General features: G+C 31.8%; 3 protein-coding genes across 8 annotated transcripts; 2 read left to right on the top strand and 1 right to left on the bottom strand.

The window, feature by feature from the left end:
- The first annotated feature begins 664 nt into the window (after nucleotides 1-664).
- LOC129884541 (basic form of pathogenesis-related protein 1-like) lies at nucleotides 665-1,156 on the top strand. The gene has a single exon (XM_055958833.1). It carries the CDS (start codon nucleotides 665-667, stop codon nucleotides 1,154-1,156), a length of 492 nt encoding a protein of 163 aa, XP_055814808.1.
- A 617-nt stretch (nucleotides 1,157-1,773) lies between these two features.
- On the bottom strand, nucleotides 1,774-3,195 carry LOC129884540 (probable xyloglucan endotransglucosylase/hydrolase protein 10). Its single transcript, XM_055958832.1, has 4 exons — nucleotides 2,992-3,195; nucleotides 2,759-2,859; nucleotides 2,488-2,681; nucleotides 1,774-2,361 (listed from the first exon to the last, which is right to left on the bottom strand). The coding sequence occupies exons 1-4, from the start codon at nucleotides 3,173-3,175 to the stop codon at nucleotides 1,959-1,961; spliced, it is 882 nt and encodes a 293-aa protein (XP_055814807.1). The 5' UTR covers nucleotides 3,176-3,195; the 3' UTR covers nucleotides 1,774-1,958.
- Nucleotides 3,196-9,134: 5,939 nt separating this feature from the next.
- On the top strand, nucleotides 9,135-14,256 carry LOC129885666 (uncharacterized). 6 transcript variants are annotated; one of them, XM_055960027.1, is made up of 3 exons: nucleotides 9,135-9,478; nucleotides 10,922-11,002; nucleotides 12,328-14,256. In XM_055960027.1, exons 2-3 carry the CDS (start codon nucleotides 10,946-10,948, stop codon nucleotides 13,948-13,950), a joined length of 1,680 nt encoding a protein of 559 aa, XP_055816002.1. In that variant the 5' UTR covers nucleotides 9,135-9,478; nucleotides 10,922-10,945; the 3' UTR covers nucleotides 13,951-14,256. The 6 variants fall into 6 exon arrangements, with proteins under 6 accessions (XP_055816002.1, XP_055816007.1, XP_055816004.1 ...); XM_055960032.1 differs by lacking the exon at nucleotides 10,922-11,002; XM_055960029.1 differs by lacking the exon at nucleotides 10,922-11,002 and having other exon boundaries at nucleotides 12,323-14,256.
- Nucleotides 14,257-15,961: the final 1,705 nt, after the last annotated feature.

The raw sequence follows: 15,961 nt of genomic DNA, 5'->3' as shown, positions 1-15,961 counted from the left end.
AAGGTTTATGACTCTATAAATATAAGTTCATTCATTCTAACATGTGAGCATTCACAATGTAGTCCTAAAGTCTTTGAGAGTTTTGTGTAGGAGAGAGAGAGAGAGAGAGTAAGAATACAAAAAGAGATACACCAAGATAAATATTGTATTCTTGAGTGTCCACTTTAGTAGTTGTTCCTTTTACAAGATATGAGTGTTAATTGTTGTTTTCTCCTTGTATTTGAGAGCGGTGTACTCCATATCATAATAGTAAAAATCCTTTTACCCCATGATTTTTCCTTTCTATTTGTTTGAGGATTTCCACGTAAAATTCTTGTGTTCAACTTATTTTCATTATTTATCACCATATCAAACTTTAGTTGTGGTGCTTCCTCCCCCAAACAAAATTAACTGTTACAACATGTAAAATTATATTAACAGTATATAAATCTTCTACATTTGGGTGTATATATAATTTAAATCTTTACTTAAATAACTATTACTATATGAATATCTTAAGGTTAAAGAATTTACAAGGGAGATGTATTGCCTGTTGCTTTAAAACGCTAAATTTCTTTTCACTTTCCACATGCAATTCCTAATTTCACGAATCAAAATACTCACATTTTGCACCTATATAAATATCCAACATATCCATTTCCTTCTCATCAACTCTTCAAAAAAAATGGCATTATTAATCAAAGCTTCTAATGTTCTAATTTGTTTCATCATTTTGGCCCTTGTTTTTCCCTATTCTCATGCCCAAAATTCTCAAACAGACTATCTCAACACTCATAATTCTGCTCGATCTCAAGTTGGTGTTAGTGCAATAACATGGAACACAACTCTTGCAAATTATGCACAAAATTATGCTAATCAAAGAATTAGTGATTGCAATCTTGTCCACTCTAATGGTCCTTACGGCGAAAATATTGCTAAGGGAACTGGTTCTTTCACGGGCACTGCTGCTGTTAACTTGTGGGTAGGTGAAAAACCGTACTATGACTACAATAGTAATAGTTGCACCGGTGGACAACAATGTCTACATTATACTCAGGTGGTCTGGAAAAACTCGATTCGACTTGGTTGTGCTAGGGTTCAATGTTCAAATGGCTGGTGGTTTGTTATTTGCAGCTATGATCCTCCAGGCAATTACATTGGCCAACGCCCTTACTAATTATTTTGACTAAGATCAAGTTTTATGATCAAATTAAAAAAAAATATATGAATAAGCAACGTACTTTATAGAGGTTTTCATGATCTCTATATTTACGTATGTTGCATTTTAGCTTAGTTTCGTACCAATAAATTACAAGAATTATTTTCTTGTACCTGTTGTTTGTTTTTTGGATTACATATTTGGTCATCTCGATATAGCCTAAAGGATGACATGTTACATCAAAATATAATTTTTTGAGTTTAAGTTATATATATCTTTAATATAAGAAATTTTTATATCATCAAGTTATAATTTTGTTCTGTTATAGTAGGTTATATCATTTTGTGATTGCAAATTCCACAATTTACAGAAACTTATATGTGAATATGTAAACTAATAAAGCTAACTGCAAGTCTGCAAGACCCACCCACACAACCCCAACCCAATAAATAAATAAATAAATAATTGTTTCCTTCATTAGAAGCCAGCAAAAACATTCTTTGAAATCACATATAAAGATCAAGAAAAAGGGAAAGTGTGCATTATCAAAAGTAAAAATCATAATGATACTTTGCTTATCAAAAGTAAAAATCATCACTTTGTTTCATAGGATAAAGATACTTTGATCCAAGGAATTTCATAAACCTTTTGATTTAAATATATATAAATGCAAAGCAAACATAAGAGTACATAAAGTGAAAAAGAAAAGAATCTATTCTTATTATCCATTGTCGCGAAGGACATGAAATATAGCCGATAAAAATATAATCTACTCTATTTTGATGTAGCTCGTCCATTTAACACCTTTAATCGTAGTTGATTAATACTTTGGAAGAGAGCACTCTATGGGGATATTATTTTGGAACCGTTGATTATCCATACAATAATCATATGTCAAATGATATTTTCTAACCCATTTAAACAACTTTCTTTGTGTCCATTTCAAAGTACTGAATTGCCCCTTATTCCACCAATTATTTTCACTTCCTGCTCTGCAAAATCTTGCATTGCCTTTCCAAACACAAGCATCAATTGTGTAATTTCCCAATGTAGCCACAAAAGGTGCTTTTGACCAATCAATTTTTGTTTTTCCAGCATCTGTTGCCCAAGTTTCTCCATTCCATATGCTCATTTTGAATTCCAATGGTTGCCTATGAGGATATTTAGCTCCTTTATCTGCATGGTTTCTGTATGTTCTAATAGGTACCCAATCTACCATGAACCTGCATAAAAATCATACTAATTTTATCACCTTAATTAAAATGTGTGAGGCACGCAAAAACTACGTACTTTTATTGAATATACTTAAAATCTCTTATTAAGATTTGAATCGTAACTAAAAGGCTTACACAATTTGGTGAAGGTTCCATAGAATAGAATAAGTGTGGAAGTCTTGTGTTGGATCGAACCACAAATTGATTCTCTGTTCTCTATCGTCGAATCCGTCGACATAAACATTTGTTTGAAGAGTATAAGGTTTCCCAGCTACATTCCCCAGAAATTCAAAATCTATCTCATCGCGATTTGGTTGACCCGAAGCTAACTGCATATATATGTAATTCCAAATTCATTAAAATTTTAAAGAAATATTTAAGAATTAATCTTATTTTTTATGCTTACATAAAATGCCACAACAGTGCCTGCTGAATTTCCTGGTATCAATTTAATTTTCATGTCGAATTGACCAAATAAGTACATATCCTTTGAAGCAATTTCTGTACCTGATTAACAAGTTTATCAAACCAAAAGTATTAAGAAAATATTCGTCAAATTAATTAAAAAAATAATTTTGTTCGTAGCCAAAAAAATAATTAAAAATAGAGTATTTGCATTTGAATAAATTAATTAGTTACCAGATTCTTTGTCAAATATCAAGCTTCTTGTACGGCCATCAGCAGAAGTGTTCACATGGTTAGGTGAATATGTTACGTAGAAATCCTTATTATAATCTCCTGTAGAAACTATAGAAGCTAATGCAAAATGAAATAAGTAAATAAAAAAAGTGGTCAAGAAAATAAATCTAGAGAAATGGTTCATTTTTTTTCTTGGAAATTATATCAAGAATGGCGGATGAGGAAATAGCTAGGGATAATTGAGAAAATATATATATAGGTGGTATAGTATGAGAATTAAGCTGGTGAGACAAGAAAGAGGAGAACCCATAAGAGTTTTGTTTAAGCAAGAATATCTTTAATACGAAGCAAAGGAGTAGTATCAAATTATATTCTAGCTATTATCAAAAGGGGCTCAATAAAATTATGGCCTTTAACTAAACTTCACCATCCTTAATTATTATTATGAGGTGGTTGTCCATGTATTGTTTTTTACTTCTTTTTTTTGGTTCAACTCTGGAAACACATTTGGCCAAAAAATTTCTTCCAAGAATTTGAAAAATAATTACTTTTTTTTCCCCACTCCAATATACTCATAAAAAGTCAAGAACAACTCTGATATATATATTTTTATTATTATTATTTTTTCTCATGTCAAACATAACTTTATTAATTCAAATATCATTTTTCATTTTAAAAATAAAAGTTACTCTTTTCAAGTTTCACAATAGAACAAGGCCAAATGCCCACTAAGGCCTCATTTATTTTTATTAAGATTTAGACGTATGAATTTAAATGCAGATCTGAATAGTTAAGATGTTGTCTCTAAAATCTGAACACGGAGTGAATAAGGTTGTTTATTTTTCAACATTTGAATGACCATAATTCATTTAAACGTACATAACAAAAATAATAAAACTTAATTAAATACTAAAAAAATTAATAAAATAAAATCATTAAGCGGAGCAATTCTTTTGGTTGCAAGGCAGACAGAAGCATTCTGTAAATAAACAAGCCAGAAAGGGGAACTCTATTAGAAACAACAAAGTAGCTATTCAGTATCAAAAAAACTTCCTTCATCCATTCCACAAGCATGAATTTCTCCCTCCATTCCCCACCAAAAGCACACAATAAAAAATTGAAAATAAAAATAAAAATTGCAAACAATCAAAAAATAAAAAATGTAATTCTATATACAGAGATTTTTTTATATAAAATTAGGATTTATAATTTCAAATCATGTTTTTTATTTTATATAAAAAGGATTTCACAACGCATTTTTTATGTTAGCTTTATTATTACATAAAAGTATAAATGAAATACATTATCCTATTGAATTTAAAAATTATGCATTATTTTTTGAAAATTTTCTTTATTTTATTAGAAAATTGATATATGATCATGAAAATTTTCAAATTCAAATTGAAGTTGTATTTTAAATTTGAAACTTTTTTTTCATCACACTTATTACTTTGACGTTGTATTTAAGTACATTCCCTTTTAATTGAGCAATGAATGTAAATAATTATTTTTAAAATTTGATAAAATAACTTTATTTTTTTTGCAATTAGTTTAAGAAACAGATAAGAGAAGATATCAAAAAAAAGAGATAAAAACAAATAAATATCAATGGTGGACTAAGGCATTATTTGTTTGCACATAATGGATGTCTGAATTTTAATCATTCATATTCAGCCCATTAAGTGTGTTTGGTTTTTACGTCGGTATCTGAACCATTCAGATTTAGCCAATTAAGTTCATTTGTTCCTTTTTAAAAAATGTCTTTTAATGGATTTGTAAATATCTGAATGAATAAGATAAGTAGGAGACTCTTAACAACATTCAGGCTTATTAAATACGCTATAAATATTTACGTCTTGCTTCTCTCACTCTTTGCACGACTTTGATCTCACTGCTACAAGTAGGGCTGAACACAAAAAATCAAAAAATCAAACCAAACCGATAACCAAACCAAACCGGAAAAAAAACCCGACATTTATTTGGTTTGATTTGGTTTGGTTTTTAAATTTAAAAACCGACTATATTTGGTTTGGTTTTGGTTTCAAGTCTAAAAAAAACCGAAAAAACCGAACCAAACCGACTTTATATATACATATTTTAAAAATTAAATTTGTATATATATGTGTGTATATTTTAATTTTTTTATAAAAAAATATAATTTATATTGAGTTTTTATATTTTTGATCTTGGGCCATTCTTTTGAATTATACTAAATAAAGTAAAAATAAATAAAATGTGGACTTCATACGCAGAAAAGCTACTCACAATTACAAATAGTAAAACTTTAGGTGAGTCATTCTCTATTATTAAACATGTATGCGTCAATCTTGGCTAGTAGCTACTGGCTACAATGAAATTTATAATAAGAAAATACTTTTGAAATTTATTTTCTGTTTATTCAAATAGTGACTACAAGGTATATTAAAAAACCGACAAAAACCGAAAAAACCGATAAAAACCGACAAAAACCGAATAGTAAAAACCGATATAGTTTGGTTTGGTTTGATTTGACAATTTGAAAAACCGACTCAATTGGTTTGGTTATTTTTTAAATAAAAACCGATCCAAACCGAACCGTGAGCACCCCTAGCTACAAGCTTTCTTTCTCTCTTTTCTCAATCAAACACCAATTTTTTCCTCTTGAACTGGTAAGTTTTCATAATCTTTGCAAGTATTTTTTTACTATTAATATTTTTTATGGGGTGCATTGATGTTTGTCAAGAACTCTTATTGCAATGATATTTTTGGTGTATTGATATTTATCAAGGTTTTCAGTAAAAAAATATTAGTTATGATTAAAAACAAGAACTAATGTGTACATATTTGAGATTTCTTATTAGAATTTGGTCTTATGCCATTAATTTTATAGAAACTCTGTGGTCATCAAATTCACTGGTGAGATTACACTATGTCACGCCCCGGGAGAGTACCGTAGGCATGGCCGACACTCAGAGACTATTGCTTAACCGCATAGCATGTTCACCCATTTATTCAATCGACATTATATCAGCGGAAGAATTAACTCATTAAGAAAATAACTCAACATGATAATCAAATCGATAGCATATAGAATAAGGTCAAAGGCCAACTGTTATGCCCTATTTTTACCGAAGTTAGATAAAACACAACTTATAGACTTTAAAAGGATTAATTGTTGTATAGAGTTGCCACTTAATTTATTAAGAAAAATAAGGAAACCTCTTTGATACATAACATGTATGACTCACGTTTCAATCTGCGAAAAAACCAATTTAGATTCTAGACAAGGGTTTACACTATTCCGAAGGGAGGGTGTTAAGCATCCTTCAGAATCCACACAATGTGGTACCCGGCTAGACTTAATTTATCAAAAAGAGAGAGGATAAAATTATTATTTGCAAGTATAACACACATATATATAAAGAAATATGTACTAAAATTATATATATATATATATATAAGAGTAAGTATCAAGTAACTAATGTATATTATCGCCAACTATGTGTAGGGCTGTACAGGACAAACCGATAAACCGCACCAAACCGACAAACCGAACCAAACCGGAAAAAAAACCCGACTAGTGATTTGGTTTGACTTGGTTTGGTGTTTGAAAAAAAAACCCGACCATTATAGGGTTGGTTTGGTTTTAACTAAAAAAAGTCAAACCGAACCCAAACCGACCCGATTATAGATATACTACTTTTAAATTATGTTATACTAAAAATATTTATTAAAATGTAATTTATAAATATTTTTAATTTTTTTTCATAATTTTTGTTTTCTTTCTTACATTTAGATTTGGACTTGAGTAGCCCATCTAAATAATATACAAAAAAAACTTATCTTATAAAGTTATATTATAAAGTTAAAACTTCAAACAGTGTTGTGCCTCCATCTTATATGTTGATATTTTGTACTAGAACTCATTTTAAGAAGCACTGCTCTGTGCTTTTTATTAGATACTATGAGAAACCCAAAAAAATCCGAAAAAATCCAAAAAACCCGAGAAACCCGAAAAACCCGAAAAAACCCAAAAAACCCGAGAAAAATTGATATCGAAAAACCCGACTTTTATTGATTTGGTTTGGTTTATAGATTTAATAACCCGACACAAATGGTTTGGTTTGGTTTATAAAAAATCCGAACCAACCCGGTCCATGTACACCCCTAACTATGTGTATGAAAATATTAGAAAGACGATATAAATGTATATATAAAAAAGTAGTTTTTTGTGGTGGTTGTAAAGTATATCTTATCCCATTGTGAAATTAATGTCATTGTTGTGAGTTTTGTCCACTCAATATAATGATGAAAAAATATTTTTTATTAAATGTTGATTTGAATGAAATAGTAAAAAAAATTGATAAAAAATAATGAATTTGGTGAATTAAATGGTAAAATAGGAATTAATTTTATTTACATATGAAACAAATGGTAAATAGATATAAATGTGGGGTTGGTTTTATAAAATATAAACTTGTACGTCAAATTTTTGTATTTGAAAAATCTCAAATCATAATTTTTGGAGAATTTGGGATTTCATCTCATGATACAAAATCATGAGATGAAATCAGCTGAAAATCACATGTCCAAATGTTAATTTCATCTCATAATTTTGTATTACGATTTCATATCGCATGTCCAAACACCAATTTAGTTTTGATTATTTTTGCCATATATATAATATATTTGATTCTGCAGTTTCGAATAAATTGTCCTCATACCGAATATGTGAAAGTACGCATTCATTTCTTATTGTAAAAATCAACATATATACAATGTGTCAACTGCCAAGTAAACTATAACAATAATTCACATCCAAATTAGGGTGGGTCCAAATTTACAAGCATAATATCAAGACCCATAACACATGCATGTGACCATCAATATAATGTAACACTCTTCTATATTTGGTTTGTCTTCATAATCCATTATCCAAGAATTATTTATTTTTTCTTATAAAAAATAAATACATAATATTATATGACAAGAAAACCACTCAAGGGTATGCATTATGAAAACGAATTCAAAATTTCAATTTTATTATAATTTTAAAAAATATATATAAATAAACTGATAATTCATATTAAAAATCCTAACTTCACATTAGCCTCATGGGTAGGGGTATACATAACATATATGGAAACGAGTAAAAATCAGAAGAGATCAAGATTTAAATTTAGTAGAAAGTTTTTTTTTTATTTAAAAAATGCCAAGTTATTTCTTTTATTTAAAATCTAATTTTACACTCTGTTTGGATGGGCATTACTTATTGTTCATAATGTATCGTCTTATATTGTGTTGTGTTGTATTGTATTGTATCGTATTATATTCTTTTAATATATACAATATTTGGAATGAATGTATCGTTCTTCATCATTACATAACGTCACAATACACAAATGTAAGAAATGTAAGAAAATATTGGACAAAAATGGGTATCATATACAAAACCAACAGGTTCAAATAATCAGGAATCAGATTGGTTAGATTTTTTGAGAGAAAGATCTTGACATTGTTGTCAACAAGAATCTGCAAATATATGGCTAGTTAGAAATGATAATTTTCATAAGAAGGTGAAGTACAAGACAATGGATAGTGGGCTTCATGGGAAATCTATATGAAACTAACATTATAAAATCTGAATTGTTGGCCTTACTACAGGGTTTAAAGCTTGCAGTTAAGTTTGGACTAACCCCCTTGGAGATAAATGTAGATTGTAAAGACCTCATAAATTATATTAAACATGATGAATTAGCTTTTACTAATATTTTATGCACCTGACTGTTTCACCATTGTTTATTTTGAGTAAATTAGAAGGAATTCTTTTTATTAGGCTAAAAAGGTCATTTGCTAAGTCAGATAATTGTAATAAGTACCATAGTACATATGGTATAACCCCTGCCCCAAACTCTACTAGCGGAGGCAACACTATGCCACTTCTTTGTAATGATGTAATATGAATATATTATCTTGTTTACCAAAAAAAGAAAAAGATATATCCAAAAAAAAAAGATAAGGTACAAGTAAAACTACTATAAAAAAATAGGATAAAGGATAAAATTAAATTATTAAATAATAAATAAATACAAAATAAGAATAAAATATTAAAGTAATCATGCAATCATCGTAATGAATTTAAACGATACGATATAATAATACAATATAATATAAAAGGATCCGAACAAGGTGTTAGCGAAGATATTGATGCGCTGAAACTAGAGTGAACAGGGAAAATTATGTTAAGTATATGAGAAGAGAAGCAAGCATATGACCCGGTCCATTTATAGTAATAGTATCCGAGCCCGTCCAAAATCTTTCCAACAATAGAGAGTAGAGTCTTTCTTTGTAGATCCGAATAAGAAAGAGAAGCAGAAGAAAAATTATAGGTGTGGAAGGACTCCTTCAATTCAATTTCATCATAGACTATATAAAAGAAAACTCTTTGACTAACCTATTACTTTCCCTTTTTCCCATTTCTTGGAACTACAAGCTTCTGTACTTTCAGGTATTCTTTTGTGCCCCTTCAAAATGAAGTTTATTTCTTCCTTATTGTGTGTGTGTGTGTTTTGTTTAAGTGTTTGAGTTTGTGTAATTAGTGTTTTTTGCTCTTTTTTCTGTGGTAGTGCGATGAATAATAGTCGAATGATCTTTTTTCTGGTAAATTGACTGCTTCTGCAAATGGGTTTGTGTAATTTAATGAATAAGTCATTTTGGGTGTGAGTTTTCTTGGGTTGAACTTGTCTTGGTGTAAAGTTTATTAAGTTTTGGGAACTCTTAAGTAAGTTAGAATTAGTTGTCTTACTCTGTCATTGCATTTATGGAGGTTGGTCTTTTGTTGTTAGGGTTCCCATGTATTAATCAACATTCCATATTATTTGTTAATTTCTTATTTTCCATAGTTTGGAGTATTATTTTAGGGAATAGAAGAAAGGCATTTCTGTAATCTGTGACTATGGAGTAGTTGTACCATATTTGCATTTGGGTCGAGTCAGTTGTATAAGGATTAGCAAAGAATTTAAGTTATATGCACTGATAGTGTAAAGATTTTTTAAAATTTTTAGGTAATTTTAACTTGCGATAACAGTTTAGTTACCAATTTTACCATATTACCGATTTATGCTTATGAAGGATTTAGCTGTGATTACCTAATAAGTGACCTGATTGTGTAAATCGGAATTACACCGTGAAAGTGATCTCTTGGCACTTTTTCTTTTATGAATGGTGTTGATCTTTTTCAGTTAAGTTGTTTTAGTATTGTAAATGGAGATTGAAAACTATGAACTTTTTGTGCTAATTAAGACAATGTCTTTAGAAGCAGTTGGAAAAAAAATTGCACTCTTTTTTCATGAAACTGAAGCACTTCATGTTTATGAATGGAATGCGATCAAGGGCTTTAATTGCGCTCTCAGTTTTCCTTTTCCTCTTTATTTTTATTTAGGAAAACTTTACAATTCTGTTATTGGCGTTGTTAAAATTATGAGTAACTACGTTATTTCCTATTTATCTAATTTAACTGTCTTTTCTTATTAAACCGGGACTAGTGGCTTAGTTGGATTTTGAGATTATAGTACTGGTGGATTTCACAATGCAGCTGAGGCACACACACATATTTATATGTATATATATGATAACAGTGGTTTCCGAGTCAGTTTGTGTGCAAGTTCACGTGCGCCGAGTATTATTTCCTTTCAAATTGATTGACTGAACTATTACTACTACAAAGACAAATCATCTCAGTAATAGTAATAAGGCCTCGCGTGGAGAAATTTCTAACTCAAAATTGTAACCCCATCCTTCTCTCTGCCCCTGATTTGTTTTTCACTTCCCTGCTTGTTAAGTAGGGTGTGGTAGGATATCAAGATTACATCCCTAGGTACAGCTAGTATTCTTGTTTAGAAAATTTTAGCCTGCCTATAACTTACCATGTGTTCTAATACCTAGCTGACAGTTGACTTCAGAAAAAAATAGATCAATGATTGTCAGCCTATCTGGTGCCATATGTGAGGCACATGGCAATGGTAATGCAAAGGTATTTTGAATTCTTAAAAATTGCAATCTGATGCCTATTTTCTATATACTACTTGAAAACTAAATGATATTTAATTCCTTAACACGGTATGTCTCGGTTGTGGTGGGGAACATTATAATGGTGATCGTCTTATGATATTGTGAGCAGTCCTATTCTTCTCCTTGGGTTATTAAACTGTTCAATAGCTGTAGGCTCCTCACAGTATTCCAAGCAAGCTCAATTAGATCATGCTTTTCCTTGTATATCTACTTTGAACAACTCGGTTATGAGCATAGTATCTTGCTGACCCGGTTAGGCTTTTTGCACAAATGATAAGGAGGTCTAGTAGAATGAACAAGTAAGGTAGGGGCTCTTTTGATATGGGAGGAGGGGCTTTCAGTTAGGCGACCTGTCCAACTATGGGAACTTTATGGCCTCAAAAACTTTGACCATATCATGTCCAAAATATAGAGAGATTCAGATTATTGCCATTTTTGTAAACTTTTGCCAAAGTCAAGTTCGAGAGGAATCGGAGTCAACTGATTAGTTGTCAGCTACAAATAGGTCTTGCTAGGGCCTATAGTTTTTCCTTTTATCGAATTTAAACAATTGACCCATCCTAAGGAAAAATGTATTCATTACGTCCAAATGACTCCCTCTCCTGTTAGGGATTCTCCTAATCGTTTGAGATACCTCTGTAGCCAAGAGATATATGCACTATCATAAATTCCAGATGATACTTTTCAGAATCTCAAATGTGAAAATGGTCCGGTGCTTATGACAGCAACAGCTTACTTTCTAATCAAATCTAAGAGATTTATTTTATTAATAACGGTGTTCGAACCAGCTTTCGTACACCTCAACTATTTCATGGGCTATATGCTATCAAGCTGGCTCCTCAACTATTTCATAGGGTATATGCTATCTCTCACTAGCACAGGTTCCGCGTAACACTAAATCACCATGGCTTTGGCATATGAGAAGAAATAATTTGGTTGGTTTTGTCTTTATTGGGATTTGAACGCTAGTTACAAGGTTTGCAGCCACATCATTGACCACTAGGCCACACCCTTAGGTGCTCAATTAGCAAATCTAAAACTTTATTCACTGGTAGACCCCAACAGTACTAGTTCCTCCAACTCATGCGCTAGTTTAAACCTGCCAAATGCATTTTATAAGATTGATGTGCCATATTATGCACTGAATATATTTGACCGGTTATGACTATCAGACTAGATATTTATTGAAGTTGATTGATAATTAAAATGCTTTGAAGTTGTTGAGTAGTGATTGGACTGATATGTTAGTCTGGTTGTTGACAGATTCAATAACTCTTTGCAGAACAGGTAGTAAAACTCACCATGTACAAGCAGTCACCTAGTAGGAACCATAGATCCAAAGGTGTCAAGGTTAAGAATGTTTTACAAATCTGTCTGTTGCTTGCTGTTTGCTTTTGGCTGATTTACCAGGTCAAGCACTCCCATGATAAAAAGAAAGAATTTGATGAAGATGATGCCAAGTCTTCAATTAAGACTGAAAGTAGCAATGTACATATGAAACTCGGAAGGAAAGATCTCCTACCCCGGATTGAGAAATTGGATGCGGTTAAGGAGAAGCATAGAGAGGAACCAGAAGATGAAATAGTGGAAGAAGAAGAAGGGAATAAGCCTGAGGAAGAAGATCTAGAAGAAAACAATAATAAAGAGAAGAATGATGAACACAGAGAAGATGTAGAAGATGAGGTTGATGATCATGATCAAGAGAAGAATGATGAACACAGAGAAGATCGAGAAGATGAGGTCGATGATCATGATCAAGAGAAGTATGATGAACACAGAGAAGATGGAGAAGATGAAGTCGATGATCATGATCATGAGAAGTCTGATGTAGAGCGTGATCAAGAAGAGGATGCTGTTGACGAAGACAAGGAACGGGGAGAAGATAACGAGAAGGAAACTGAAGAGAGAGATTCTGAAGTGAATGATAGTCAGGTGGAGGAAGAGAATTCATTGGAGGACCATGATCACGACGAGGACTCAAATGGTTCACATGAGGCACGTGAAGAACATTATAAAGCAGATGATGCTTCAAGTGCAGTGACTCATGATACAGTTGTAACTACAACTGAAAATGAGAGTGGTAAGTTAGAGCAAGAAGCAGAACATGTTGCTGAAGCCAAGAGTGAAGTTGGTGTTAATAACATTATGCAGATCAATGCCAGCCAAAATACAACAGTGGGTTTGAATGTGGAAGATGGTAAAGCAGATGGAGAAGACAGTCCTCCAAACACAACAAACAGTGAAGAGAAGCATGATGACCCAATCTCATCCACTGCTGCAGATACTTCAGTTTCAAATTCCACAAGAACAGAAGGATTGACTGATAATTCTGAATCGAGAAACCACTCAACAGAACTGGATACACAGACGCATGACTTATTTCTACAGAATGGAACCCAGGCAGTTAACCAAGAATATAATGCTACAGTAGGGGATACAACGTCTGGAGGTTCCAACCTGTCAATTAGTTCTTCACAGCAAAACAGCAACTCTGCAGATACGATGGATGATAATCAAATTGATTCTAATTTAAGATTTTATTCTAAAAACGACGAGTTAGACTCAATCCCAGTCGATTCCTCGAATGTGTCTGGTGATACGGAGCCTTCCTTAGCAGAAAAAGTCATCCACGGGAATGCAACTGTTGAAGCAGTAGATAATGTGGAGTTGCCTTTGAAAGATAACAATGCAACTGAGGTTGAGAAGGTAGAAACGAGCAGTGAAGAACTCGGAACTACTGATGAAGGCGGGGATGCATCAATTGCTGAGAATTTGGGAGAAGTTCAAGATGATCTGATTGATACTTCTGATTCGGCCACCCACTTGGAAGAGAAACATATCCGCACAGATGTGGAAACTCTTCCTGAAATACAAACTGAAGGAAGCATGGAAGATGCTGCAGCGGAATGATAACTGTACAATTAGATCAGTAGTGTGTTTAGTTTTCGTGATGAGTTTTTCACACTTCCGTTTACTTTTCAGTTTCACAAATGTGCGAAATTCATAAGCTGTAGACCATATTGATGTTGCAGGCATAATATAGGCAAGAGTGAAGGGTTCCAACTTGTATAATCGTTTCTAGCCTCTTTAGCACCAGAGTGTCTTCCATTTCACTTATAATCTGTTTTTTTAATCCTGATATTGATTGTGCTTTCTTTACAAAAAGTTGTGCAGTGTATTGGAGCATATCTGCTATGTTTGACTTTGTTGCTTGAATTGTGTGAGATGTTTTAATTACTAAGGTATTGATTAAGGTAGCATCTACTAAACATTACAGGTATAATTAAAATAGATCATGGTTCTTCTGATATTGTTCAAGATTCCAAGGACTTGGTTCCCACAGAAGAAGAATGTATTAGCATTAAAACATCAATATGATCTCATGTAATATCTAATTGTTCCAAAATGGGAATGGATGCCCCAAATTTCATTCCAGCACTAAGTTCAGATTGCTATGTGGATAAAACCTGGCTGGCTGGCTGGTTATTGAGGGGTCTCTTTCAAATTTCAACTTTATTGAGTAAGACAATATCTTCTGTGCTCAGTATAATCAAACTTCTCTGTAATAATGTTGTTTGTCTGAATATCTTTTAGTTGCTGTGTAAAATGCTATTAAAAGATGAGTCTATTCATAAAGAACATTATACGCGATAGTTATTATATAAAGGTCTTGATTGTATTTCTTTACCCCCATCATAAATCACAATATTGGTTTTTGAAATAGTCTCAAATTCAATAATTTAATATATGGTCCTTTTGCCACGCTGTAAGGAGGTCGAACAAAAAAATAATTAAAAATGGACCCACTGTTTAGTTTTAGTCGTGTCACATATAGTCCTATTGGAATACTACATAATTGTTACTAATATACTTGTAAGTATAGTTTAAATATAACACATTTTTCACATCAATTGACCAAAAACACATAGTTTAACTAAGTTATTAATGTTGAGTTGTATACGAAGGATCAAAAGTGTTATTATCCCAAAAAAATAATTAAGAGGATGAACTAGTTGATTATTTCTTTTTTCTTTTTCTTATTGGAGATGGTGGGTTTGGGGACCAAAAATGACAGTAATGAGTTGTGACCATTTTTTCTTTATTATTTTCAATAATAGAGATACCAAAAATGATGTAAAAATTGCAGCTCATATACATTGAGTACAGAAACAGCACAAATGATGACACGAACAAGGAAAGTGGAAGGAACAACATTTTAATTTCCCTAATATATCAGGTACATAGACACTAGCAGCTATGATGCACATTATTAATTAATATATATTATTGTCTTAAGAGGAAGATAGGTTGGTGCATTAAGCTATAGGGACTAGAAGATATTTTTGTGTTTTGGGGGACTACACGGTTTCTCTTTTGGTGCTATTAAAATTGCTGGTGGACATTAATCCACTACAATATTTCTTCTTTTCTATTTGTTAGGAGTACTATATTATACTTTGGCGGAATGACCTCGTAAAAACTTTGTATTTGGCTCTGTTTGTCACCTACACCCTTCTACTCACGATTTTGCCGAGTGAACACTTAAAGTTACTAAAACACATTATTTTATTTGTAATAAAAAAAGATGTGGCAATTTATATCTGATGTGTTATCCACATCAGCGCGATTGAGAGACACACATGATCAGAGTGGTTTTAAATAATGTGTTTTAAGAACTTTAAGTGTTCATTTGGCAAAGTTATAAGTAGATGGGTCTAGGTGACAAATAGAGCCAAATACAGAAACCTCCGAGTTCATGCCGCCTTATATTTTTTTTGCTTGAAAAGCTTTAACTTTTCTTTCTTTTCATGTGATTCATCTTTTAATATAAGATTATTCATGGAGCATAACCATCTCTATAACACTCATTCCATAACTATCATTTCATGTCCCCCTCTTGATAGTTAAGTGTACCAGTTTT

Source organism: Solanum dulcamara, chromosome 4 (genome assembly GCF_947179165.1).
Source record: "Solanum dulcamara chromosome 4, daSolDulc1.2, whole genome shotgun sequence".
NCBI lineage: Eukaryota > Viridiplantae > Streptophyta > Magnoliopsida > Solanales > Solanaceae > Solanum > Solanum dulcamara.
The sequence above is the reverse complement of the archived record's forward strand: the minus strand, read 5'-3'. Positions and strand labels throughout refer to the sequence as shown.

Coding starts and splice junctions, on each gene's coding strand:
- LOC129885666 (XM_055960027.1), top strand. CDS start 10,946: ATGATTGTCAGCCTATCTGGTGCCATATGTGAGGCACATGGCAATGGT. Junction 11,003..12,327: donor ATGGCAATGGTAATGCAAAG/GTATTTTGAATT, acceptor TTTGCAGAACAG/GTAGTAAAACTCACCATGTA.
- LOC129884540 (XM_055958832.1), bottom strand. CDS start 3,175: ATGAACCATTTCTCTAGATTTATTTTCTTGACCACTTTTTTTATTTAC. Junction 2,682..2,758: donor GCACTGTTGTGGCATTTTAT/GTAAGCATAAAA, acceptor ATATATATGCAG/TTAGCTTCGGGTCAACCAAA. Junction 2,362..2,487: donor TGGAACCTTCACCAAATTGT/GTAAGCCTTTTA, acceptor ATTTTTATGCAG/GTTCATGGTAGATTGGGTAC.
- LOC129884541 (XM_055958833.1), top strand. CDS start 665: ATGGCATTATTAATCAAAGCTTCTAATGTTCTAATTTGTTTCATCATT.